General features: G+C 41.3%; 1 protein-coding gene across 4 annotated transcripts in view; it reads left to right on the forward strand.

Moving 5' to 3' along the window:
- MAN2A2 (mannosidase alpha class 2A member 2) overlaps nt 1-26,311 on the forward strand; it is a 52,318-nt gene that overhangs the window by 9,382 nt on the left and 16,625 nt on the right. For all 4 annotated transcript variants that reach the window (XM_034435573.2, XM_087877837.1, XM_034435572.2 and 1 more), the window contains exons 4-5: nt 13,663-13,834; nt 15,881-16,008. In XM_034435573.2, coding sequence (XP_034291464.1) covers nt 13,663-13,834; nt 15,881-16,008 — 300 coding nt within the window. The remainder of the gene's footprint in view (nt 1-13,662; nt 13,835-15,880; nt 16,009-26,311) is intronic.

A 26,311-nucleotide genomic window follows, 5' to 3' on the forward strand; every position in this document is an offset into this window, starting at 1 on the left:
AAATTTAAAATGGATGCTGACCAAAAGTCTGGTAATGTAGAATATCTGGAACAGAGGATTCAAAAAGAGGTTCTAAAGATACAATATAATTTCACAGAATATGCAATAAGACTTAGAGGTTTGCAGGAAAATAACAGAGATGACTTAAGGAAAATATCTTCTGAATTTCTAGCTGGGATTTTAAAGATTCAACCTGAGGAAGTGTTTTGTAGGATTGATAGAGCTTATCGAATAAACTCTTGGACTGCCAAGCAAAGGCAATTGCCTAGAGATGTGGTAATCTATTTTTCAGATAAAGAAATTAGGAATAAAATTGTGCAAAATTCCTTCAATTCTAATTTGCAATTGTATGGAAGAAAGATTTGGATTTACAAGGAACTCCCACCTAAGATACTAATGGAAAGGAAGAAATTTGGCTTTCTGGTGTCTGAGTTAAAAAGGAGAAATATTCAATTCCGGTGGGACGTCCCAGTTGGTATTATATTGAGATATCAAGGAGAAAGATACCAGTTAAATACTGTTGAAAGGGCGGAAGAATTTTATCAAAATAGGTTGAAAATGAATTTAACGTCTTCAGATATAATACAGGATAAGCAGAAGGAGCTGGAACTAAAGACAGAGACTGTACCAGATAAATTGCCTTTGGATTTATCGGATACCCCAGCTGGATTATCTACAAATTTGAGAGAAGTGCCATCTGATTTTAATGTGATGACTTATCAAGGCAAGGACAAGCATGGAAACCAATTAGAGGATATACAAGGGATAAAAAAGAAATGCGAGACACAAAAAATTAGGATGGAGGTCAAACCCACAAAAAGAAAACAAAAAAAGAAATAGGTTGTACAAAAATAGAAATTTCTAACCCAAGCAACAGTGAAGCCAGTGATTTTAAAATATGAATGATTATGTGAAAACATAGAGGAGGCGACATATTGGTCAATATCATCCTGAGGATAGTGGCAGATCTCTGCATTGCCGTAATTTTGGGACATGGAAAGAGCCTCAAATTGATGGTTTTGAATTATCTATTTTGAAACTTCTTTTTGTGTTGATAAATATATTATAATTATCTTGAATTATAAGGCAAGAGAATCACATTGGGACATGCAGAAGATCGGGTTGTTACCCAATACGATGATGGAAATTAATAATCCTGATGAAACCCACAATTATTATTATATGGAATACAATTATAATGTCACTCGGGTGGTTGTTTTTACTTTTATATATATAAGAAGATGTTTACTACTGATGGGGGCAGATATGATTGGAGATCTTGAATAAACTGTTGCATCCGCAAGCTATGTTACCCTATTATGGATGTTGGTTTTAACAATCCAGTGGAAAGACTTCAAGAAGATATTATATGGACTATAAATTTAAAGTTATTGTCTTTTCTTTTTTTATTTAGATATAATGGAATATATATATATATATATTTTTAAGTAGTGTGGGCAGTGAATTAAAGATATCAAGAATTGTTGTGTATGGTAAATTTGTAAGACAGTGGGTGAATAAGCTAGCTACAGACTGATTAGTTTAAGAAAAGGGATTTTTAAGTGATACATTTAGGGGAGTGGAGGAAATGGATAGAGTGGAATAAATGTTAAATTAGATTTTATGGGGAGCCCGCTTTGAAATGTTATTAAAGTAGGACTTATTGTATAGTTTTAAAGTGGAAGGTGGTTTTGAATTGTTGCAATAATGCATAGATATAAAACACTATTATGCTAAATTAGAGTTATTTTATAATAGTTATAGTATAATGTGTTTGTTTTTTTTTGTTTTTTTTTTCTCTTCTTCTTTTCTGAAATGTATGGATAAAGGGGGATTTATAATACTTTTAGTAAGTAAAGGTCAGTATTTTAAGGAGGGAGTAAGTAATCTGTTATGAATTAGGGTTTTTTTTTGTTACGAAGAAGTCACAGGGGGGGAAGGGTGGGGAGGGGGGGTTAGGGAGGGGGGGGGGAAAAGGGGGAAAAATTTGTATTTGAAAACCTTTTCAATAAGAATTTAGATTGGACAGGTTAGAAGGTGGTATAAGCAAGATTCGAAGGCGGTACAGTTATATAATTGGGCTAGAGACTTAGTCTCGAAAAGCTTGATGGCTCAAGTATGTAGGTTAATACATACCTGCAGCCATCAAGCTTTCTGGTATAGCTATGGTATAGTAAAATATAATAAAATCTTAGAATAGTTGCTGCACTTTGATGTTCCTTTTTTTATATTCAGTAGCCTGAAAGATTGTCCCCAGATATCGAAAGCATTCCACCTGTTTGATGGAATAGTTGTTAATAATCCAGGTACGCTTTATAGGGTGATTTGTAAATGCCTTTAATTTAGTTTTAGAGTAGTTGATTTCCAGCTGCTTCTCTTTACAATAATGTACAAAGGTGTCCAGAGCTCTCCTGAGTCCAGTGGGCATCCTTGAGGGAATTACGGCATTATCTGCATACAGCAGTATAGTTAAACACCTCTCTGCTAGTTGGATGGATGAAACTTCATTCTCTCCAGCTGTTTTATCCACATCATTCACATAACAATTAAATAAAAGAAGTGCCAGTATGCAACCCAGTCCTACGCCTTTGGAAAGTTGGAATTCATACTGTCAGGTATCCTTCAAGCTACATCTTACTTTGACCTTTGTTCATGTAATGTGCAAATAAGAAACAGTATTGATGATCAATGGTGGTATTACACAGCTTGTCCCATAGCTTGATTCAAAATACAGAGTCAGATCCTGTATTAAAATCAGCAAAGGCTGTGTAGAATGAAATAGTATGTATTTCTCAATAGCAATAGCACTTAGACTTATATATCGCTTCATAGTCCTTTACAGCACTCTGGGTGGTTTACAATGTGAGCATATTGCCCCCAACAATCTGGGCCCCCATTTTACTAACTTTGGAAGGATGGAAGGCTGAGTCAACGTGGAGCCGGTTAGGATTAAACTCCTGGCAGTTGATAAGAGCTTGTCTGCAACACTGCATTCTAACCATTGCACCATCACGGCACCAAGACAAATTCCTTGTGTGTCCAATCACACTTGGCCAATAAAGAATTCTATTCTATTCTCAATAAGCTGTTGACGTATAAGACATTGGTGAATTGTTGAGCGGCCTTCCCTGAACCCGGCTTGTTCCTCTGCCAATAATCCTTTCTCTTCCACCCAGTCTCCACTTAAGCTTCCACTGGAGATGTCCTCATGAAGTTTGCTTATAATATTATGCAGACTTATAGATCGATAGTTGGCAGGACTGGTCTCCTTCCCTTTCTTATAATGATTACTAGGGTATAATGATTACTAGGCTCCAGTCTAGACCAGATTTATAGATGCTGTAAAAGGTGATGCCACCATGATGCATTTTTTTAATTAGCTCAGGTATTTGCAAATAGTGCCTTCCCTGATTTAAGATGAAAAATTAAGTCCATAAATTCCTTGGATTTACTGGTTGCCAAATAGGCAGTTCTTCCATGTCAATATAGAAAGATCTATTTGTCATTGAGTATCTTTGTAAAGTTCTCTACAGTGATTTTCCCATATTTCTGGCAATATGCTATTTAGTATACTGTCTTTGGTGTAAGCCGCCCAGAGTCCTCGGAGAGTGGGCGGCATAGAAATATGAATAATAAAATAAATAAAATAAATAAATATAAAGTTATCCAGCTGGCAGGAACCAGGACCAGGATGTCCTGCAGTGATGCGCCAAAAAAGGGAAGAGTTATTTGTTTTAACTGAATGAATAAATAAGACAAGTCCATAATACCTTCATGCCTTTTATTTCTTTTTACTCATAAGATACTTGTAGCTTTGCTTCTGATCAAATAGTTCTTCTGCCTTAATTGTATGATTATTTGCCTTTTATAATTTATAACTAGCTGTTAATCTTTTCCTGGCTTCTATGTAGTCTGCATCAAACTATAGTTTTGATGGATGTGCTGGCTGCTTACAGTGCTTTGTGTTATTTTAAAGGAAGTAATTTTGAAGCTCCTGTACAAGGTTATTATATAGTTTAGGACAGCGATGGCTAACCGTTTCCGGACTGAGTGCCAAAAGCAAGCATCCGAACCCCCAAAATGCAATGCATGCATGGCCCCCGCATGCGCCCCACCCCCACACATACACGCGCGCCTCCCGCATGCACCCTACACATGGCCCCCACCCCAGTGGTGAAATCCACTTAACTTCGCTACCAGTTTGGGAACAGGAGCATACGGGAGTGTGTAGGAGCGCTTGCGCGCTATGCACACGTGCACCTCTTCTGTACATGCACAGATGGTAAAAAACGGGACATAATGATGTCCCGGCAGGTTGGCGGAGCCTCCCGCCCCCGGAGGTACTGGTTCACGTGAGCCGGATAGATCCAGCTGGATTTCACCCCTGCCCTGCCCCCCGTGCATGTGCGGCAGAGACCTGAAAACCAGCTGGTCAGTGGTAGGCACGCAGGCATGCGCAGCAGAGCTGACCTGGGGCAACGGCTTGCATGCCCACAGAGAGGGCGTTGCGTGCCACCTCTGGCACGCATGCCATAGGTTCGCCATCATGGGCATAGGAGGCCATTGGATAAATCAGTTGTAATTAAGAGACTGTGTGTCTTGAAAGTATGCAGTAACTAGTTGGTCAGCTATTGAATTATCTAGTGGTCCATTTTACTCTATAGTTGGATAACCATTGCATCCATGCATTAATTTGGTGGAGAGCAGACTTCCAGTTGGAGCCATTGGAGCCGATAGACAGTCCTTTTTAAGACCGCCAGCCCTGTTGCTTGTAAAGAGCCACCTCTACGGTTGAGAGGTGGCTTGGAAACTCCACAATCCGGAGGAATCGGGAGAAGAGCCGGCGCGACAGGTAGAGCCCCCTTTGAAGCCCCCAGATTGTTTTTTTGAGCGTCTGGGGAGGAAGCAGGGTGAGGCTCCCTATACAGCGCGCTGAGGCTCTGAGGACGTCTCTGCAATTGCAGAGCCAGGCGACACGACCAACGAAACAAGAGAAAGCCAAGAAATTTGCTAAAAATAAGCAGGGTGGAATCTGGACTTCAAATTTAAACCGCAAGTATCTTTCTTAGCCCTGTGAGTGAACGTAGTAATTGAGAAGAAGTGAAAGTTTTTTTTAAAATGGCGCCCGGCTTTAGCAATAAGGAAAGCTGAAAGCGAAAGTGATTTGTCTGAGCTTATTTCTGCTACAAAGTAATAAAAAGTAACAGCGCTGGCCTGAAGAAAGAGCAAAAGTTTTTTAAAAAGAGATTTGACTTGTTCTCTCTCCCTTGGGACTTGACTAAAGCTGGGGAAATTCCTGAAAGGTTTTTGTACTGGAGAGGGAGAGAGGATATCTTTTTTACAAAGAGTTAGGCTGTGTGGAAAAATGGCTTCAAAACAAAAGCCAGCTAAAGCCGATGGGGGTGGTTCCCCCACTCATAAATCAAAAGAGCAGCCTCTGAGCTCACAGACATAGATCACACAAGAATCTGGATTTAGCGATCTGAAAGAATTTATTGCTGGGGCTTTAGACCAGAAATTTGAAAAATCACAGCAGGAATTTAAAGAGATGGTTCAAGAAAAGAATGACAAGATGAAACGTGAAATACTGACAGTTGTGACTGGTTTGTCTGAAGTAGTGCTCCAAGTTGATAAGAAAGTGGAACATCTTAGCTCAGAAGTGGAGTTTAAAATGAAGGAAGCTGATCAAAAAATTTCTAATGTTGATAATAAAACACAAAGGCTTGAAAATGAAGTTACGATGATGCAATTCAGATTTATGGAGTTTGCTGTGAGATTCAGAGGTATAAAAGAGAACAATAGAGAAGGCTTGAGAAGGGTTTGTGCTGATGCTCTGGCTGTTATGTTAAAGGTTGATCCTGAGGAGATTTTTTGCAAAATTGATAAGGTCTATAGAGTGAATTCTTGGGTGGCAAGGCAAAGGCAATTGCCTAGAGATGTTGTGATCTATTTTACAGATAGAAGAATAAGAAATGACATTTTGCAAAAATCTTTTGTTTCTACTATTCAAGTGGATGGAAGAGAGATTGGGATCTACAAAGAATTGCCACCTAAGATGTTGAGAGATAGAAAAGATTTTGGATTTTTGGTGACTGAATTAAAGAAACAACAAATTCCATTCAGATGGGACACTCCAGTTGGTATAATATTGAGGTATCAAGGAGAGAGATATCGATTAAATACTCTTTAAAAAGCGGAAGAATTTTATTCCAGTGTTTTTAAACCTGGTGCAGTATCTCCACGTTCTTCCTCGGTGTTAGCCATAGTGGAGGGTGAGAAGGACACGCAGTTTGAACAAGAGCTTGAAGAGCAGAGAAAACAGATGGAGAGGGAGGCACTAGAGACTCAAGGAGCGGTAGGGGGCTTGGATTCTGCTTCAGAGTTTCCAGTTGAACCCCCTAAAAGTACAAGAGAAGTGGCAGCGGATCTTGATTGGATGTTGCATAGTGCTAAAGATCAGCGTATTACCCTTTCAGCATCTGGCCTTCTTGAAGTGGAATTTCCCCCCATTCAGGCCCAATTTTTTTTCCACCCAGGGCACCTTACTGCAGCTGTTTTGTTTTTCCTTTGGTTCCATTCACTTTTTTCTTTTTATTCAAGGATGTATACTACACACATATCCATCCATCCATCCTTTATGGATCTGTATATCCTTCATGGAGGTGATGCATTCTAGTTGGTGGGATGCAGACAACCATCTGCTGGCTTGTAAGGCAGCCTCTAGATTGGATTTTCCAGTTGGGATAGAAGAACAGGAGACTGCTTGGCTCACCTTACTTTGTGGCATGGGCTTCCTAACTTAAGTTGGCAATCTGGTTGTGTTACCTGTCTGGTTTAGCTGGGAATGCCGACAGTTCCTCAAGGCTCAGGTGGCAGAGCAGACTTCTCTTGGGTGTGGGAGATAAACAGAGACTCCATGACACTACAGACATCTAGGGTCCCCAAAGGGCCCTTGGAAGCTTCCCCTGAGGCCTACTGCCCCACTCTACCACTGCTGAAGGATTATTTTGAATAACATTTTAAAAAAAGCAGATATAGTACAAAGCAAAGCACCAGAACCAACTTCATTGCCAAGAATGCCTCTAGATTTCCCAGAGGTTCCTTAAAAAATAAAAAGGATGGTTAGCTAAACTTGGGGCCTTGTTCACAACCTAAAAAGTAACACTTTTTCACTTCATAGTTGGTAGACGGTGAGTATTTTGGGTCTAGGGAAGGTGGCGGGAGAGACATCCTTCAGAGAAATTGGTGCCACTTCCCTGGCTGCTTTGATTGGGGCAGCCATTTTGTGAATCATCCAAGCTGTGTCCCCAAGATGTGGCTCCTGCTGGGCATGGGAAGGGGTGCGTCACTTCACCTCATTTTGGTTTGCCCTGGGATGCCCAGTACAGGAGAGTTGCTAAGAGTTTTCTAGAGGTCCCCCTGGGCTTCCTGGACCCTGGACTCTTGTCCTACTTTTGGAAGGCTGGACTGGCTGCTCCTGAGGCCATCGCAGCTGGGCTTTCGGATGGTTCTTTTCTGGAGGTGCCTCAGCGTCTCTCCCATGGGGTACAGGTGGGAAGCCTGGAAAGCTGGTCCGGTGAGAAGCGATGGGATCTCTTTTGAAGAGGGAGGCGATGTGTTTGCTTGCTCCAAGGCCAGACTGCAATTAATTATTCAAAACTGCAGGGAAGCCGGTTCTGGCTGAAGAGCAAGAGAAGCAAAAAGTTTTTTGACGAAAGGCCGGAACAGCTGAATAAATGGCAGCTTTTTCTTTCCTAGCAGCATTTAAGCAGTTTAACATGTTTACTAAGGAAAATGTATCGTATTTTTTGGAGTATAAGACACACTTCCCCCTCAAAAGAGGGTGAAAATTTGGGTGTGTCTTATACTCCGAATATAGCTTTTTCGGAGCTGTTTTTCCGCCCTAACAAGGCATTAGCGAGTGAAGCGATCTTCCACACTTCGCCTGCTTTTCTCATTGCTTCTCTCTCCGATGATCAGCTGTGCGTTAGAAGCTGTTTTTTATCCCCAACCCGGTGAATTTATTTTATTATTTATTTATTAATTCAATTTGTATGCCGCCCCTCTCCGAAGACTCATGGCGGCTCACAATGCATTTAAAATCATTAATCCGCCTATCAGCTGTTCCAGGCTGCAGGGATCGCCACCGCCCATTGCCACTGTTGCTGCCCATTGCGGCTGCCACCTATCGCCACCTCTGCACGTCCCATTTTCGGCCTCTGCGCGTTCCGTTTTTGGCCTCTGTGTGTCCCATTTTTGGCCTGTTCCAGGCAGTGGGGATAGGTGGTGGCGATCCCTGTCGCCTGGAACGGGCTGAAAATGGGGTGTATGGAGGCCAAAAATGGGGCATTCGGAGGCCAAAAATGGGACATGCAGAGGCCAAAAATGGGGTGCTCCGGGGCAGCGATAGGCCGCAGCGGCGATGGACAGTGGTGATTCCTGCAGCCTGGAACAGCTGATAGGCGGTATTCCAGGAGGCAGATCCAACCGCCAATCAGCTGCTTGTGCTAAATCAGGCTGCGCTGAAGCTGACCAGGCTGTTTGCTGTTTGCTGCAAGGAGGCAAACTGCTGGGAGGGGGCCGGTGGGTGGGCAGGGCTTTGGTAACATTTGCTGTATAAGACCCACAGACATTTCCATCCACTTTTTGGGGGGAGGGGGGATGTGCGTCTTATACATCAAAAAAAATACAGTATATAAAAATTGCAAAAGATTAAATACAGACCAGTGGCTCAGAGTAGAGCAGAAGTGGTGCCCTCTCTGTCACTGTACCAACTCCAGGCTGCAACTTCTCCATTGGGGTCCTTTTCACTGATACATTTGAAATCTCTTGGGATAGTTTAGGAAAAGGACGGAAGAATATGAATGATGACTTTTGACAATTTACTATTAATATTGATAGTTCTGCAAAATCATCCATTTCATCCTAATTCACTTAACTGTATTACCAGAATTTGCAAAAGTTAGTAACATATTGCTTACAAATATATTTAATAGGTAATTTTTATCTCTGGTTTTTATTCCTTTAATTTACTTATTCCTCCAAAAAGGTATCACATATGTTTCTATAACAACGTTAAATAATAGCGCACCCTGTCTGGTGCCTGCTGAGACTGTGCCAGAATCATTAATTAGAAATTCTTATCTAGGTATTGGTAAAACAGTAATAATTTGATCTAACTTTTTGACAAAATAGATGCCAAAATTAAATCTTTTTAGAATTGGTTTAGATAGAGTTAGAAACACTAAAATATCTAATGAGCTATCAGGGCTGCCTCTGTCCATTTCCCAGGAAAGAAAAACTCTTTGCTGCATAGATTCAGAGAAAAGGAACAAATCAAATGTAACAAGTTTCAGGCAAGATCTGAGGCAAAAGCATGCGAAGCAGCAAATGGAAAGAAACGGTAGAGCCCAGCCCCCTTGTAGCTGGGCAAACAGAGGGATGCTGCATACCAAAGCTAGAAGAAATGGCCTTTGAGAGAAAAGCAAAGCCAAGATCGTAGTTGCAAAGCTCCAGTGAAAAGTTCTCCACTGACCCCTCCCTGCTTTTCCATGGCAGCAAGCAGTAGGCTAGCTGGCTGGGCCTACTGATAGAGAAAACATACTAATTTGGTCAGAAGGAATAGTGTAACATTTAAAAGTTTTCTGATGGGACCAAATACATTCTTTTGGAATAAAGGTTGATTGATCAGGGTATATAATTTTTCCCATAATTACTTTAAGATGATTAGCTAGTAGTTTAGTATATAATTTATGATCAATTAACAAATGTATGTGGGAAACATACCACAGTAGTAATGGGAGAGTTTAACTACCTTGATATCAACTGGGAGACAAACTCTGCAGCAAGTGGGAGATCCAATAGATTCCTAACCAATTTAGCTGACAATGTTGTCATCCAAAAGGTAGAGGAGGGAACTAGAAGTAAAGCTATACTGGACCTAATTCTTACTAATAAAGAAGAAGTTATAGAGGGAGTTGAAGTTGCCAGAACTTTGGGCGAGAGTGACCACATCATATTGGAATTCAATATAGTGCAAACACAAGCAATATAATATAATCCAACTAGTGTGTTTGTTTGTTTGTTTGTTTGTTTGTTTGTTTGTTTATTTATTTATTTATTGTTTCGATTTATATGCCGCCCTTCTCCGGAGACTCAGGGCGGCTTACAATGTGTAAGCAATAGCCTTCATACTTTTGTATATACCTGCTTAGTAGGGCTTACGCCCCCCCCCCCAAGCGGTGTTCTTTTTTATACAAAGTCAGCTTATTGCCCCCACAAACTGGGTCCTCATTTTACTTACCTCGAAAGGATGGAAGGCTGAGTCAACCTTGAGCCTGGTGAGATTTGAACTTGCAGTAATTGCAGGCAGCTGGTATTACTTAGCAGTGCTTTAGTCTGCTACTCCACCAAGGCTCTTAAAGTGTTAAACTTTAAAAGAGCAGATTTTAACAAACTCAGAGAAAGCGTAAGAAAAATTCCATGAATAAAAATCCTAAAGGGGAAGACAATTCAAGAAGCGTGGAAAACCCACTGAAAAATATAATCATAAAAGCCCAATCCAACAAAATACCATTGAAAAAGAAAAAGAAGAAATCCAAGAAGAAACCAGCCTGGTTCCATAAAGATCTCTCTGACAAATTGAAAGACAAAAAGGACAAGTACAAAAAATGGAAAAAGGGACACATAACTATATCAACATATATCCTGAATCTGCAAAGATGAAGTCAGGAAAGCAAAGGCTCAGAATGAAGAAAGACTTGCAACAAAAGTCAAAAATAAGCATATTTCAGCATATAAATAACAAAAAAAAAAAAGTCAAGGAAACAGTTGGTCCACTAAAGAGAGAAGATGGCAAGGAAGTAACGGAGTAGAGACAAAGTAGAGCTGCTTAACTCATTCTTTGTATCAATCTTCATGCAAAAAGAAACTATAGCTCAACCTACCAAAAACATAACTGTAAAAGACAGACTAGAAATAAAAATTAAAATAAGCAAGAAAATGGTAAGAGAACACCTGTCTGACCTTGATGAATATAAATCACCGGGACCTGATGGATTATATCCCCGAGTTCTGAAGAAGCTGGCAGATGTTATCTCAGAACCATTGCACCATATCTTTCAAAAATCCTGGAGCACTGGGGAACTACCAGAGGATTTGGAAAAGAGCTGATGCGGTTCCCATCTTCAAAAAAGGAAGGTGTGTGGGGGGGAAACAGACCCAGAAAACTACAGACCAATCAGCCTAACACCAATACCTGGGAAGATACTAGAAAAAACAATAAAAAACAGATCTGTGAACATCTAGAATAGAATTTTTTATTGGCCAAGTGTGATTGGACACACAAGGAATTTGTCTTGGTGCATATGCTCTCAGTGCACATAAAAGAAAAGATACGTTCATCAAGAATCGTAAGTTACAACACTTAATGATAGTCATAGCGTACAAATAAGCAATCAAATCATATTAGGAAACAGTCAATATAAATCATAAGGATACAAGCAACAAAGTTACAGTCATACAGTCGTAAGTGGGAGAGTGATGGGAACGATGAGAAGATTAATAGTAGTGCAGACTTAGTAAATAGTTTGACAATGTTGAGGGAATTATTTGTTTAGCAGAGTGATGGGAAAAAATGTTCTTGTGTCTAGTTGTTCTGGTGTGCAATGCTCTATAGTGTCTTTTTGAGGGTAGGAGTTGAAACAGTTTATGTCCCGGATGTGAGGGGTCTGTAAATATTTTCACAGCCCCACCCATCTAGAAACAAATAAAGACGTAACTAGTAGCCAGCACAGGATTGTTAAAAACAGGTCATGCCAAATCAATCTTATTTCATTCTTTGACAAAGTGACTAAATTAGCAGACCAGTGAAATACTATGGACGTAGTATGATTTAAGGATGACTTAAGACTTAAGGAAGGCATTCAACAAAGTAGACCACAGCTTATCTCTTGGTGAACTAGAAAAAATGTAAGAAAGATAGCATCATCACCAGATGGATTTGTAACTTGCACAACAGCTGTGGTGCTGCAACATTCGTAACTTTGGGACTGGGTTGTAAGTACTTGGGGGCTATGTCGTAACTTTGAACAGTCGCTAAGTGGTTGTAACTCAAGGATTACCTGTACTACATCTACATGGAGGGAAGTAAGCAATGGTTACTTTTTAATAGTTACACAAGGTTCCGTCTTGGGTCCAGTACTCTTCAATATCTTCATAAATGACTTAGATGAGGGAATAGAAGGACTCTATTTGCACTCATCAAATTTGCAGATGACACTAATCTGGCAGAAACAGCTAACACCCCAGAAGACAAACTCAGGATCCAAAAAGATCTTGATAGAGTTGAACAATGGGCCCTATCCAACACATGAAATTTAATGTGGAGAAAAGCAAGGTTTTACACTTGGGCCGGAAAAACCAAAGGTACAAGTAACAGATTAGGCAAAACCTGGCTCAAAAACAATAACTATGAGAGGGACCTTGGAGTCCTAGTGGACGATCACTTAAACATGAGCCAGCCGTGTGCGGCAGCAGTCAAAAAAGCTAATATAATCTTTGTTTGTATAAAAAGAGGCATAGAATCAAAATCACGTGAAGTATTAATACTACTTTATAAACCCTTAGTAAGACCACACCTGGAATATTGCATCCAGTTTTGATTGCCTGGCTAGGTGGCTCAGTGGCTAAAACACTGAGCTTGTCGATCAGAAAGTTTGGGTTAATATTTTGCCAAATTAAAATTTGGGTTGATATTTTGTCAATTTCTAAAATGTTGATTTTTTTTTCTTTTCATTTCCAGTTACTAGCGCATGTTAACAGAAAGTTTTATATTTTATCCAGAAATCCTTAGTTTCTGAAGATATGCTCATCATTTGTGCAGATTTCTTTCTGATCCTACATTTTATTTATATTGTCTTCATGGCATCCCATTTTCTGGTGAACAGTGTTCTCTATCTTTTTCTTGGCTCTTTTTTCAAATTTTGAGCTAAATTTTTTTTTTTTACTTGCAAATTAAACAATAATACACCAAAAATGACTCAAGAGGTCTTTGTCACCCAAATTAAAGTCAGAAACCACTGAAAGCCTAGGATCCTTGGTGGCCCTCGTTACTTTGGGACAGCTTATCCCCAGACCAAAAACACCCCCCTCCCCCATTTTAGTAACTTTTCAGAGAGCCATAAAAATATGACTTTTCAGGCATTTGGACATGAGATCCTGCTATCTCCAAACAGTGATGCATAGGACTGATTGGTTATAAATTTTTTTTTACTTTTGTTGTAAAATCTGATATGCTCAGTGTTTCTGGATATGGAGCAGCATATATATTGCAGTAATAAGTACTGTTACTCCTGAGTCATTAGGATAAAAGTTGTTACTGATTTTGTTCATACACCAAAGCTTCAACTGGCTCTTCTCCAGATTCCTCAAACCTGAGCCATGAGCATGTTACTGCAAAGTCTACCTTCATAAAAAACATTTTATTTCAATCATTATAATTCCTTGAAATAATATGGTGAGAGATGTGTAGCAAATTAAGACCACAGTAGCATATTCTTGTTCAAGTTCTCTTCCTGACATCTACTTCTTGTTGTCAAGAACTAGTGTTTTGACATATTTGTGATGCGTGTGTTATAATGCTTCCTTGTCACTTACTCAAAGGCTGGATCAAGACGTTTGACAAATACTATGTCGACCAGACTCAGCACATTCTGAACAATATGGTGCTGAAGCTGCAGGAAGACCCACGGCGGCGCTTCATCTGGTCCGAAATCTCCTTCTTCTCCAAATGGTGGGACAACATCAGCAGCCAAAAACGGACTGCAGTCCGCAGGTAATTGCGTTTGGGGTGTATCTGTGTATGTGATTTATTTTCTGATTTTAGAATTTGGGAAACATAATTTTAGAAAGATCATATCAAGGGTTAGGTAAGGTAGCTTAATTGGCCTCATCCATGCCATGAAAGAACTTGGTGCAGAAATGTGAGTATTTCAGCCAGAGGTACTCCTGTGTGCAGAAGTGCAAGAGGAACTAGACTGCAACAAAAGATGCAGAGTTTGTTTTGAGCAATAGAGTCCATGAGCAAGAATATCTCCCTAAGTAACTTGAACATCATACATTGTTTTGTGTTTCCTCTGTCATCCACAAAAGCTGAAAAAAATGCTCCCAGATTTCATTGAGGAATTTGGGAATTGGTTTTTCACCCACCTTTATACCAAGCTTATAAAAAAATCAGTAGGATATTAAATGTTAACCTTAACATCCTACTGGATGTTAAACCTGGTGGAATGGAGACAGTTAGCAGGAAACAGTTATTTCTGGTTTCAAAGATAGAGGAGAAATATAAAAGAATGATATAAAAGATTGCATAGGGATAACAAGCCAGAAAATGCAAAGGAAGACAGAGTCCTTCATTGAAATATATACAGGCAAAGAAATACTGGTAATATTATATAGGGGACACAGGGGTGTTCTTAAGGCATCTGTGAGATAATATAGAATAACAGCTGCATAACATAAAAGCAGCATCACTTATTCACACACAAGATCTGGGTTCCACAGTACATTAAACTTATCACCAAATTAACTCATTTTTCTGGCTTTGCACATATCCTTGCCTTTGCACGTCTTGGTAACATAGGTCAGGCCTGTCCTTCTGTCCACAATGAGTTTGTGGATGAGGAGTACTTTATTACAGAGAAAATGAAATTCGGCAATGATAAGCAGATTCACAGTTTCTGAGGATTTGGTAATCTAGCTCGAGGGTGGAAGATAGGAGAGTCCAAGTGGGACTTAGTCTCAAACAATCCATGCCACTTCCCCAAGAACAGCCTTCCCCTTGCCTCCTGCCATCACTTCCTCTGCCCACTACTTTCTCAATACCCTGGCTCCTTTTATGATCCCTAATAAGCCTAGTTATTAGGCAGTAAACCTGCCTTAAAAAGAGCCTCGGTGGTGCAGTGGACTAAAGTGCTGTTAAAGTGCTGTTAAGTGCTAGCAGTTAGCTGCCAGCTGCCTGCAATTAGTGCAAGTTCAAATCTCACCAGGCTCAAGGTTGACTCAGCCTTCCATCCTTTCGAGGTAAGTAAATTGAGGACTCGGATTGTGGGGGCAATAAGCCAACTTTGTATAGAACAACACTGCTTAGGGGGGGGCGAAAGCCCTAATAAGCAGGTATATACAAAAAAGTATGCAGGCTATTGCTATAATGCATTGTAAGCCGCCCTGAGTCTACGGAGAAGGGCGGCATATAAATTGGATGGATGGATGGATGGATGGATGGATGGATAAATCAATCAATCTATCTATCTATCTATCTATCTATCTATCTATCTATCTATCTATCTATCTATCCATCTATCCATCCATCCATCCATCCATCCATCCATCCATCCATCCATCCATCTATCTCTAGGACTTTCTTCATAACCGGAATGTCTCAGGTGTGCCTAACAGTTGCTTGTCAGTCATCTGAAGCCTCATGTACTTAATGGACAGCTATCAAGACTCACCTATCCAATACTATAAACCCTCTAACTAAACCCTCACCCAGTTCCAAATCTTTCACTTCATCTCCCTGCAGTACTATTCTATACTGTTATATCTGAACATTGTGTGTTGCTTGAATGGGCAGGAGGATGAAAATATTTTACATCTGAGCATCTTTAGTTCAGAATGTTCTTTTACAGGTTCAAAGCAAATTGCTCCAATCATTCCAGAAATTACAAATATTGAATTTATGAGCTGAATTGAATGAATTTATAATGGGACTGTTTTGAATAAAATGCTTCAGAAATGGTTGGCCCAGACATTTTGAATATTCAGACATTTTTGCACTTGCTTCCTTTGGAAAGTTTTTGACATAGTTCTTTGTTTGCAGGCTCATAGGAAATGGGCAACTTGAGATGGCCACAGGAGGCTGGGTGATGCCAGATGAAGCTAATTCCCACTATTTTGCCATGATTGACCAACTCATTGAAGGGCACCAGTGGCTGGAGAAGAACATTGGTGAGTGCCATGGCTAAGGCCAGCGTTGTGGTGTGCGAGGGCCAGGCATTGCCTAGAAGCGGTTTGGGGCCATTTGGGAGGAATCCCATCTTTGTAGTTGGGCACTCCAGTAGCTCTCAGGCTACTCACTGGAATTCTGTCTGCTGCATCAGAAAGAAACAAACCGTCATTAGAAGGGTGGCTTCAGGAGGAAAGCCTGTTTTTCCTTGGTTGACTTGCTGACAGAGGCTGACTTGCCTTGGTCGTGGGAGCAGACTGCAGCCATAAGCACAAGGAGAGGAAAGGTTTGCTTCCATTGGCACAAGAAAGAGAGTTCAGATGAAAGTTTCATCTTTGAGGCATGTCCTGTATGTTTAAAAGCTTGGTTTGGGAGGGGCAGGGAGGGAGAGTCTGACTGTGCTGGGGCGCTGAATGAAAGGCAGAAGTACCTCCAGCCAGGTTTATGGCTCTCTACTCCAGTTTGCTGGTAGGTGGATGCTATGGATTTCTTTGCCTTGATGGAGGAGGAGGAGGAGGAGGGTCTGGATGGGAAGCTGATGTGTGAAAGAGGGGAGAGGGACAAAGAAGGCATTGTGGTAGTGAAGGCTGTGGGGAAATATGGTGGGAGACAAGAAGCAGGATGTTCTTGGGAAAGGCAGCCTCAGTACTTAAGACTGATACTGCATTTGGGTCCTCTGTATTCAGCTGTATTTTTGGAGTTTCAGTGGTTCTGGACTCCAGCTAGGTCAGAATGCTTCCCTGGTCCATGACTTAATGAGAATGCTGACCTGGACTGTACCACTGAAACCTGGTTGGCCATGGGTGGAGATGGGTGGGTTTCCCCATCTGAAATGTGTCCGCTTCGGTTTCTAGTATGCAGGCGTGGAGGCGTGGCTGTTGTCATTCATGAGTCTCTGATGAGCATTTGGGGCTCTGCCCCAAGAGATAACTGAGACCCTTTTTGTGAGGTTGGACCATAAGGATCAGTAGCGTGTTATGTATGTAGATTTTGGGCGGGCAGTTTGAATTAACTGACCGTCATCTGATTGGCTGACCACCACAGCTGCAAGGTATATAAAGGGAGCTGTTTCCCCTGGTCAGTCGCTTGGTTCTCACCCTACAATAAAGAGCTGTTGTCACTCACTACGTCCTCATTCACCCAACTTAACATAGCGGTTACCTCCTGGCCTGCCTTCCTGGACTACTGCCTGAGCTGGCAATGAAACTCTCCAAGCTTTGGTTCTGGAAGACTTCAGTCTGCCTTCCCTGGAGAAGAGCCTCAGGTAGCCTAGGAGTTCCTGCCTCCGTGGCAGCCATAGACCTGGCCCATCTCACTCATGGCTCTGCTCACAGATGGGGAGGCACATGTTAGATCTCAGATTTGCCTCTAGGCAGTGTTGTAATCTGGATTTGGGGGACAATAATATCAGTCTTTTGCCATGGACGTACACTTTCTTTTGGCCTTAGAGTTCTCCACAGCTGCCCCCCACTGTAGAGAGGTGGGGCCCATTCTGTTGGCCTGCCCCAGGTGGAACCCATTGATGGAACCAGAGAATGTTTGGAGAAACTCTGTTATATGGTTCAGCAGAGGCTCCCATCACAGCTTGGAACAAGCAAGTGACAGGGCCATGGGCGAATCATGCCTGTGTGGACTCTGTTCACTAAGCAGCTCAGAGAAATGAAGTAGCGTAGGAGCTCTGCTGGAAGAATGCCACGAACAAACACAGGTAAGAGTCTGTATTAGGCTCTACCTTGTGGCAACGAGGCAGGGAAGCATAATTACCTCTCCACCCTTATGGTACCTGCAAGTAGCCGACCAGCTGTCCTGTTTTGGGTAAGCAGGGCTCTTCTGGTTAAAGAGAACCTGGGGGAACTCTTGTAAGGTGGCTGTAAGGAATATTCTTGGCATCTGTCAGATAAAGTCACTCAACTTCACTGGGGGTTGGACTCTGCCTGGACAGATCCCTTGGAGGTGATAGAGACATGTCTGAGCTTGCTGCTTGGGTGGAATTCAAGACGGTTGCTCTTGAGGAAGTGGACAAAGTCCTTGGGACTGTGAGTTCAGCTACTTATGTTCTGGATCCAGCCCCTTCTGGCTGGCTAGGATCTTTCTGGAGGTGGCACGGGGTTAGGTCCAAGCAGTGATTAATCTCTCTCTGTGGGAGGAAGTGGTACTGCCTGCTCTGAAGGGGGTGGGGGGTGCGTCCCTTTCTCAAGAAGCCATTCTTGGACCCCACAGTATTGGACATCTTTCGCTCAGTCTCCAATCTTCCCTTTTTAGGGAAAGTTGTTGAAAGCATGGTTAGTGCACAGCTGTAGAGGGCCCTGGATGAAGCAAAATGGCTGCAGGATCTATTTGTGTTACTGACCATAATAATTACAACATGTCAATCTTGTAAGATACTCCAGACAAGCAACAGAAGTACTAATTCTAAACTGGCAAGTCTGAAAATACATTTTTATTTTTTTTATTTATTTGATCAAATTTGTATACCGCCCTACTCCCGAAGGACTCAGGGCGGTGAACAGGCACAAAATAAAACACATAGATAATAAAGTTAAGAGCAGAATTAAAACCAAATTAAATATTTGAGCCCAAGACAATTTAAAACATCCCAAAAATTTAGAACAAATTCAAAATTTCAGTTTAAATTTAAAAATTTAAAAATTAAAAGGGGGGAAAGGTCAGGCCAGGCCAGCTTGCTGAAATAGAAAGGTCTTTAGAGCGTGGTGGAAAGTGCGCAGGTCCAGGATCCTACGTATCTCCGGGGGGAGCTCATTCCAGATAGTAGGTGCCCCTACAGAGAAGGCTCTCCCCCTAGGGGCCGCCAGTCGACACTGTTTGGCCGACGGCACCCAGAGGAGCCCCTCTCTATGAGAGCGTACCGGCCGGTGGGAGGTTGATTATGGTAGTAGGCGGTCCCGTAAATAGCCAGGTCCTAAGCCATGGAACGCTCTAAAGGCGGTAACCAGAATCTTGAAGCGCACCCGGAAGACCACCGGGAGCCAGTGCAGCTCGCGCAGGAGAGGTGTTACGTGGGAGCACCATGTCGCTCCCATAACTACCCGCGCAGCCGCACTCTGCGCCAGTTGGAGCCTCCAGGTGCTCCTCAAGGGGAGCCCCATGTAGAGAGCGTTGCAATAGTCCAGGCGGGAGGTGACGAGGGCATGAGTGACTGTGTGTAAAGAGTCCCGATCCAGAAAGGGACGCAACTGGCGAATCAGGCGAACCTGATGGAAAACCCTCCCGGTCACGGCCGTCAAATGCTCTTCTAAAGACAGCCGTGAATCCAGGAGGATGCCCAAGTTGCGAGCCCTCTCTGTGTGGGCCAGCGATTCACCCCCAATAGTCAGCGATGGCATCAACTGACTATATCGGGACGTCGGAAACCACAGCCACTCGGTCTTGGATGGGTTGAGCCTGAGTCTGTTCCTCCCCATCCAGATCCGCACAGCCTCCAGGCACCGGGACGTCACTTCAAGGGCATCGTTGGGGTGGTCTGGGGTGGAGATGTACAGCTGGGTGTCATCAGTGTACTGATGGTACTTCACCCCAAAACCACGGATGATCTCACCCAGAGGCTTCACATAAATGTTGAACAGGAGGGGCGAGAGGATCGACCCTTGTGGCACCCCACATATGAGGGGCCTCAGGGTCGACCTCTGCCCCCCTGTCAACACAGCCTGCGACCGGTCAGAGAGAAAGGAGGAGAACCATCGCAACACAGTGCCTCCCACCCCTAACTCTTTCAACCGGTGCAGCATGATACCATGGTCGATGGTATCAAAAGCCGTTGAGACGTCTAACAGGACCAGGACAGAGGAGCACCCCCTGTCCCAAGCCCTCCAGAGATCATCTACCAACGCAACCAATGCCGTTTCCGTGCTGTACCCGGGCCTGAAGCCCGACTGGAACGGATCCAGATACATCGTTTCATCCAGGAACTGGGGGAACATCTTGCCCTCTTTACCTTTACTCTTCCAAGAAACCTTCTGAGAGGTTTGTTGCACCCCTCATCCTGTGGGCTGGGTTGCCACTTATTTGATGCGTCTAATCCGCAGTTCATCAGTTTGTCTCCCAAGATCATTCCCACATACATAATACCAGTGACACGGGAGCATAGCAACTTGTTCTTCTGTCATGTGCTTAGAATATTATAGAAACCTTCTATAATAATAGAACAAAGGAGGGAAGGAAACTTTCATTACAATAGTGCTAATGTAAAAAAAAAAATAAGGGAACCAAAATACATCTGTATCTCACTCCCCCATTCATTCAGATTTTGGGTTCCTCGTCGTTCTGCCTGCTCCCGTGTCTGTCTCTCCGTTTGGAAGACGTCCTCCTCTGGCTCTTCCTCACTGCTGGTCTGGGTGGATTCTCGGTGCACTGGCACCGACCTTGGGGTTTCCTTCAGGTTAGCTGGTCATTGCAGCGTCTCCGCAGCCTTGGTCGATGACTCGTGTGCCCTGGCCTCATTGAGAGCAATGGGTAGAGTCAGATTTTGTCTCGCGAGCAACCTTCTCTGTAAGTGTATATCTCGCACACCACAGATATACACAGATATAAGAGGGCTCCACAGGTCCCTCTTTCGGTTTCTGGGGAGGCCCTGCATGTCGCTGGCTTCCAGGGCGTACTCGAATCGGATCATGGACGACCCCCACTTCTCTCTAGCCGGGTCGAAAAGCTTTGGTGGTACGAACGCAGACATCATGGTCCTGTTGTGTACGGCTCGTCAGCCTGGCTGAATCCGCTGTAGGTAGCTCTTTTTCGGCTTGCTTCTCAATGCCTCAGTCCCACCCTCGTCGCCAATGTTGTGTTGGGCGATTGAGGAGGCAGAAGCAAGGTAGTGACAACAGCTCTTTAATATAGAGTGAAACTTCAGCAAAAGTTACAGGCAAACAGCCCTCCTTATATACCCAGCCAGCCGGGCAGTTGACCAATCACAAGTGACCTATTGTTTAAATCTCCCGCCAAACTATATACATAACAGCAGGAACTTTCCAATGTATTTCCTTGTGCCACGTAAGACATTTGGCACTGTATCTACAACCACCTCTGACCATTTCACTGTTTTTTTTATTACATTTGTTTTTTCATTATTACTTACTATATTTAGATTTATGGTGGTGGTTCCTGGTCTTCCATGAGCTGTGTGATTGAGGGAAAATAGCCACTTCCATTCAAATTGAAACTTCATCCGACACCAGACTCGGAAGAAAAATTAGAGCCAGGAGATAGCCTGGAAATAGAAAAAATGGCTTCTGTTTAGCTTGGGTTCCCCTTATTAGAGGGGGTTGATCTCTTCCTTTTTCCTTCATGAAAGTCACACAGTTCTCAAAAGCATTTTAATAACCTTGGGTTATTAAACGGTGCCCCGAGAGAAGAGAAGGTGGCACTTCATATGGAGGGTAGACCAATAAATGAGAAAAAGGGACTATCATCAAGAGAATTTAGAATTCCAAATTCTAAATGTGTCTTAAAATAAGGGAAAATAAATGCTATTAAACTCATAGGGTGGATAAGAATGTATTGGTGAGGTCAAAGACCCTCTATCTGGTGATGGGACTAGATGGCACCCCAGAAGAAAAGAAAGCATGGCCACCCAGGCTACCCCAACAGAAACTTCCATTTTGGATCTTTTCTCCATATTCATCAAGGAGCAGAAACTACCAATCAACAAGCCAGGCTCCATAATTGACTAGACCTAACTGATGGAAGAAGCCAACAGGGCCCTTCAGGGCCATGTCAAGCTGTGTAGCTTCAGCTGCTCTCCAATGACCTGGTGGCAGATCCAAGTGAACCAGGGGTAAGGGACCCTGGAGCCTCTCCAGCAGTTGCTGCTTCTGGACTGACCTCTTCAGAAAAGCAAAGCCTCCGAACTTGGCCAGGAGAACAAGAGGCTTCTCTTGCCGTAGCTCCCTCAACTTGACACACTGAAATTTGCCCAAATGCTCCAATCAAATGTATCAGAACCAGAATTGAATTATGAAGTTCAGAAATAAAAAACAAAATACTATCAGCATATAATACCAATTGACAGGCAGTCCTTGCTTACCAATTGTAATTGACGTCAGCTACTCTTTTCCTAAGCAACATGGTTGTAGAATGTGATGTCATGTGATTACACTGACCTACAATAGCAGTTGTGGCCGTTCCATTAGCTGGCATTAGGCATATCTTGCACACTCGCAGTGTCCTGCAGTCATGTGATTGCTGTTTGTAAAGCTGGCAGTGAAGGTCAGAACTGGTGGGATGGCGGGACCCTGTGACCCTTGTAGGTGCCAGCCGACTGCCAAGGGCCTAAATTGTGATCATGTGACAATGGAGAGTCTGTGAAGACTACAGTTACAAGGCCCCATCTTAGGACTCCCTTTTTAATGACCGTAACTTCAAATGGTCACTGAAAAAAGGGGTTGTTAACCAAGAATTACCTGTATATTTTAAGAAGTTATTATAGATATGATTGACTTGCCTAACAGCACAAAGGTTTGAAACAAGAAAGTGGACAACTCTGTCTAGTACTTTATAATGCAGAGTGAAAAAGTAGATGGGAAAAAAGACTATAGATTTTCATCCTTCAATTTGAGGATTGCACACAGAATCTTTGTGTGTGTGTGTATCAGGGGTGGGTTCTACTTACCTTTACTACCGGTTCGCAACATGGCTGCACGCGCTCTTCTGCGCATGCGCAGAAGCATTTTCATGACGTCAGGGTCAGTGGACGGAGCCTCCCGCCGGTTTTACTACTGGTTCTATAGAACCGGTGCAAACCGGGGGCAACCCACCACTGGTGTGTGTGTCTTTGAGTCACACTCCTGATCTGTACTGCTTTCCCTTGTATAGATCACAACGGTAATCCCTTTATCATCCAACTGTTAAGCAGAAGGTGGCACTACATCATCATAACAAGAACCGGGTGACATGAGTCACACAGAAAAAACAACACCTAACAATACAGCCCATCCTATTACATGCAAGACTCGTAGGATAGGCAATTATATATTTCACAACTAACCAACAAATCTTAATTCTCCAACAGCATGGTGCTGATGATGTTACTTAGGCCTGTCTGCAGATGTAGAACTAAACTCAGAAACCCCCTTCAGACCAACATTCCACTCTTGGCCTACCTGTATAATCATCCATCACAATTTTATAAGTCTTTGGGGACATTCAAACTCAGCTAAGGGAATTTACATACACTATACATTTTATCAAAAGTTTTTTCTCATTCAAGCAATAGAATTGCAGCTTTCTTTGTGTAAGTCAATCAAAGCCAAATATTACCATTCTCACCAGTAGGTGAGAATCACTAGACGAACAGTAGTGAAAATGTAATGTCTGCACTAATCAATGAAACATGACAATACTTTGCATATAATGTATTATCTTTACAGGGTCTTGGTATAACTGTGATATATGCTTCATTTTTAAAAAGTACATAAAATGCCAGTTTCAAAATCTTATTGTATAGTTGAAGGTTAAGATCAAGCATAAGAATACAGTAAATGTTTATGCTACTCCATAGAAAACCCATCTAGACCTATTGTTCCTTCCATATCTTTACATTCTCCTCCATTACTCTAAGGAGTGCCTAATAACATAAGGAGTTGAGCTATGGAAGTTCTATTTTAGCTTAAAAGCCTTGATTTCTTCATTAGATAGATTCTCCATTCACTAAATAAGTCTGAGTAAAATATAAAAGCTTGAAAAGCTCTTTTGCAGAGCAATATCTCTTAGTCCCTTCCTGATGGCTATAACCACAAAGGAGCAGGCCTTGAGCCAAATCACTCAAAACACTTTGCAAAAGGCTGGTTTGGACTATATTCAACTGGCCATTACCTCTTTTTTTTTATATATAAAAGTTTATTTTTTTTCAAACCCACATACAAACAAACAAACAATGCATTTCTTCTGAACAGAGTATTGGCCGAGCCAAAATTTGTACCACTTTTAGTTTCTCAAACACCATTTTATATATTTCACTTTTTGCCATAAAATTTTTTCTCTCTAGTTTTTTATTTTATTTTCCTTCTATTTCTTCTAATATATAAACAATATTACCATTCGCCCTAATCTCTAATCTTAATCAATTTTTCTTTTTCCACTCCTCTTTACTTTTTTCAAATTGAAACCCTTTAAATTGAAGTCAATCATTTTTCTAAAATCTAAACCTAACTCTAAATTATCTTATTCAAATATTCTCCCATTACTCCTTTTCACAATATAATATAATTTCAAATATTTTCCCTATATTCCATCATTCCAATCATAAATATTTAGTATTCAGCAGTTTTACATATATCCCTCTTTTCCATCTCTTCTTCTTTTTATCAGTTTCCACATATTTTCCCTAGATTCCCTTATTCCAATTATAAATAATTAATATTCATACAATTATACATATATAACCCATTTCTTTCCCTCTTCTCCATTTCTTTTTTGTCAGATTAGCCAAATAATACAATACTACAATTTACTTAAGTATATAAACCCAATTTTCTATTCCTTATATATATATATTCACATATTTTCCCTAAATACCAATATTCCACTCATAAATCTTGATATTCATATCCTTTTTCATATATAACCCATTTCCTTCCCTTTTTTCCATTTCTTTTTTTCTCCCCAATTTATCCAAATACTGCATTCAAATATATTACAATTCACTTTAAAATCATTCATTTCTACATCAATACGATATAATTTCAAATGTTTTAGCTGAATTCCATTATTACCATTAAAAACATTCCAAATATTATAATCACATCTATTAAACTTACTACCATTCATTTATAGTTATAAATCTTACTATCCTTTATCCCATTCTCTTCTTTTTCCCTTTCCCCCCTAATTTTAAAGCCCCTTGTTCTCCTAGTTTGCCCTGTATTTCCAACTGCTCTCCTTTTTCTCCTTTCCCCCTTTTTTGCTTTACCACTGTTAATCCCAGTGTAATCATTTGAATTTTTTATATTTTGTCTCTTCCCCTCTTCTTTCTCTCCTTGTCTATTTCTAACACCTCTATTTTTATCATTGTTAATCCCAATGTAATCTTAAAATTCATCTTTATTTCTAACCTTTCCCCCTTTTCTTCCCTTTATTTGTTTCCTTTTTCCCATTAATTTTCTCCTAGGTATTCTCTTTTTCTCATTGTTACTCCCACTGTAATCATTTATTTTTTCATAATCAATATCTTTATTATTAATACTACTTTCTTGCTTCTCATTCTTGATTTCTTCCACTTGGGTATGTTCCAGCACAGTCTCTAGTTAATCCATTTTAGGTTTTCCATGCATCATTGTAAGCATTTCATTTATATCCAATTTGAATGATATGATCATCGTTTAATCATTTCAATTAGTTCCTGTGTCATTTTGTTGCTTCTAAGTTGTCTTTATTCCAATTTTAAATTTTATTATGTTCCACTTTCTTTGAATGTCAAAATCAAATGGCTTAAACATAAACAAATCCTCCTTGAAAGTTCCCACCGTTCTTATCACTTTAAGAATTTCTTTTCCAAAATACAAGTTAACCATTGTAATGTATCTTTCTGCCTGTAGATGTCTCTCTCCAATCAACACATTAAAAAAAAGAAAAAAATATCCAATTTATTTGTTAAATCCACATTGCCAATATTTGCTAATTTCAATCTTCTTATTTTAATGTTCCCCAAGTTCCAATTTTAAAATCCAAATCCAAATCCAATTAAAACAAAAAGCTCTATTGCAGGGCTTTAATTTTAAACTTTTCTTTATTCTTCCTTCAATGTTCAAAAGTTTTAAAATTATTTTCAATCCTCTTCACCGCTATTTTGGGTTTCTTCTTCTAGTAATTTAGTAATTTAGTAATCTTCTTCTAGTAATTTAGTAATTTAGTAATCTTCTTCTAGTAATTTAGTAATCTTCTAATAATTTTTTCCAGACAAATTCTAAACCAAAACTCAAATTCTGTTTCGGGCTTTAACACTGTAAACTTCCGCTTTGTTTTTCTCTCCCCATTAGCATTCCCCACCGCCCATTAGCTGCTGTTTCTTTGCTGGGGTTTCTTTTAGCAATTTAAAAATATTTCTTTTTTACGTGTGAGCTGGCCAATCACTCACCCGGTACCAGTACTCCGTCCAAATCACCATTCCTGCTCAAAGCTTTAGTCCAGTTGTCCCAGCTTTGTGACAGCCGCGATGGCCGCCGCCCCCACCACTGAGTTGAAGAGCTTCCTCCGACCTCTGAGGAACTTGACTGTTCCTCTTGGTCTTCCGAGGTGCCGCTTTCTCCGTCCCTACAGGACAGATCTGGTCCGAAGACCCCCAACAGCGGCTTGTCA

The sequence above is a fragment of the Pantherophis guttatus genome, chromosome 13 (genome assembly GCF_059756535.1).
Source record: "Pantherophis guttatus breed Tessera chromosome 13, ASM5975653v1, whole genome shotgun sequence".
Taxonomy (NCBI): Eukaryota; Metazoa; Chordata; class Lepidosauria; order Squamata; family Colubridae; genus Pantherophis; species Pantherophis guttatus.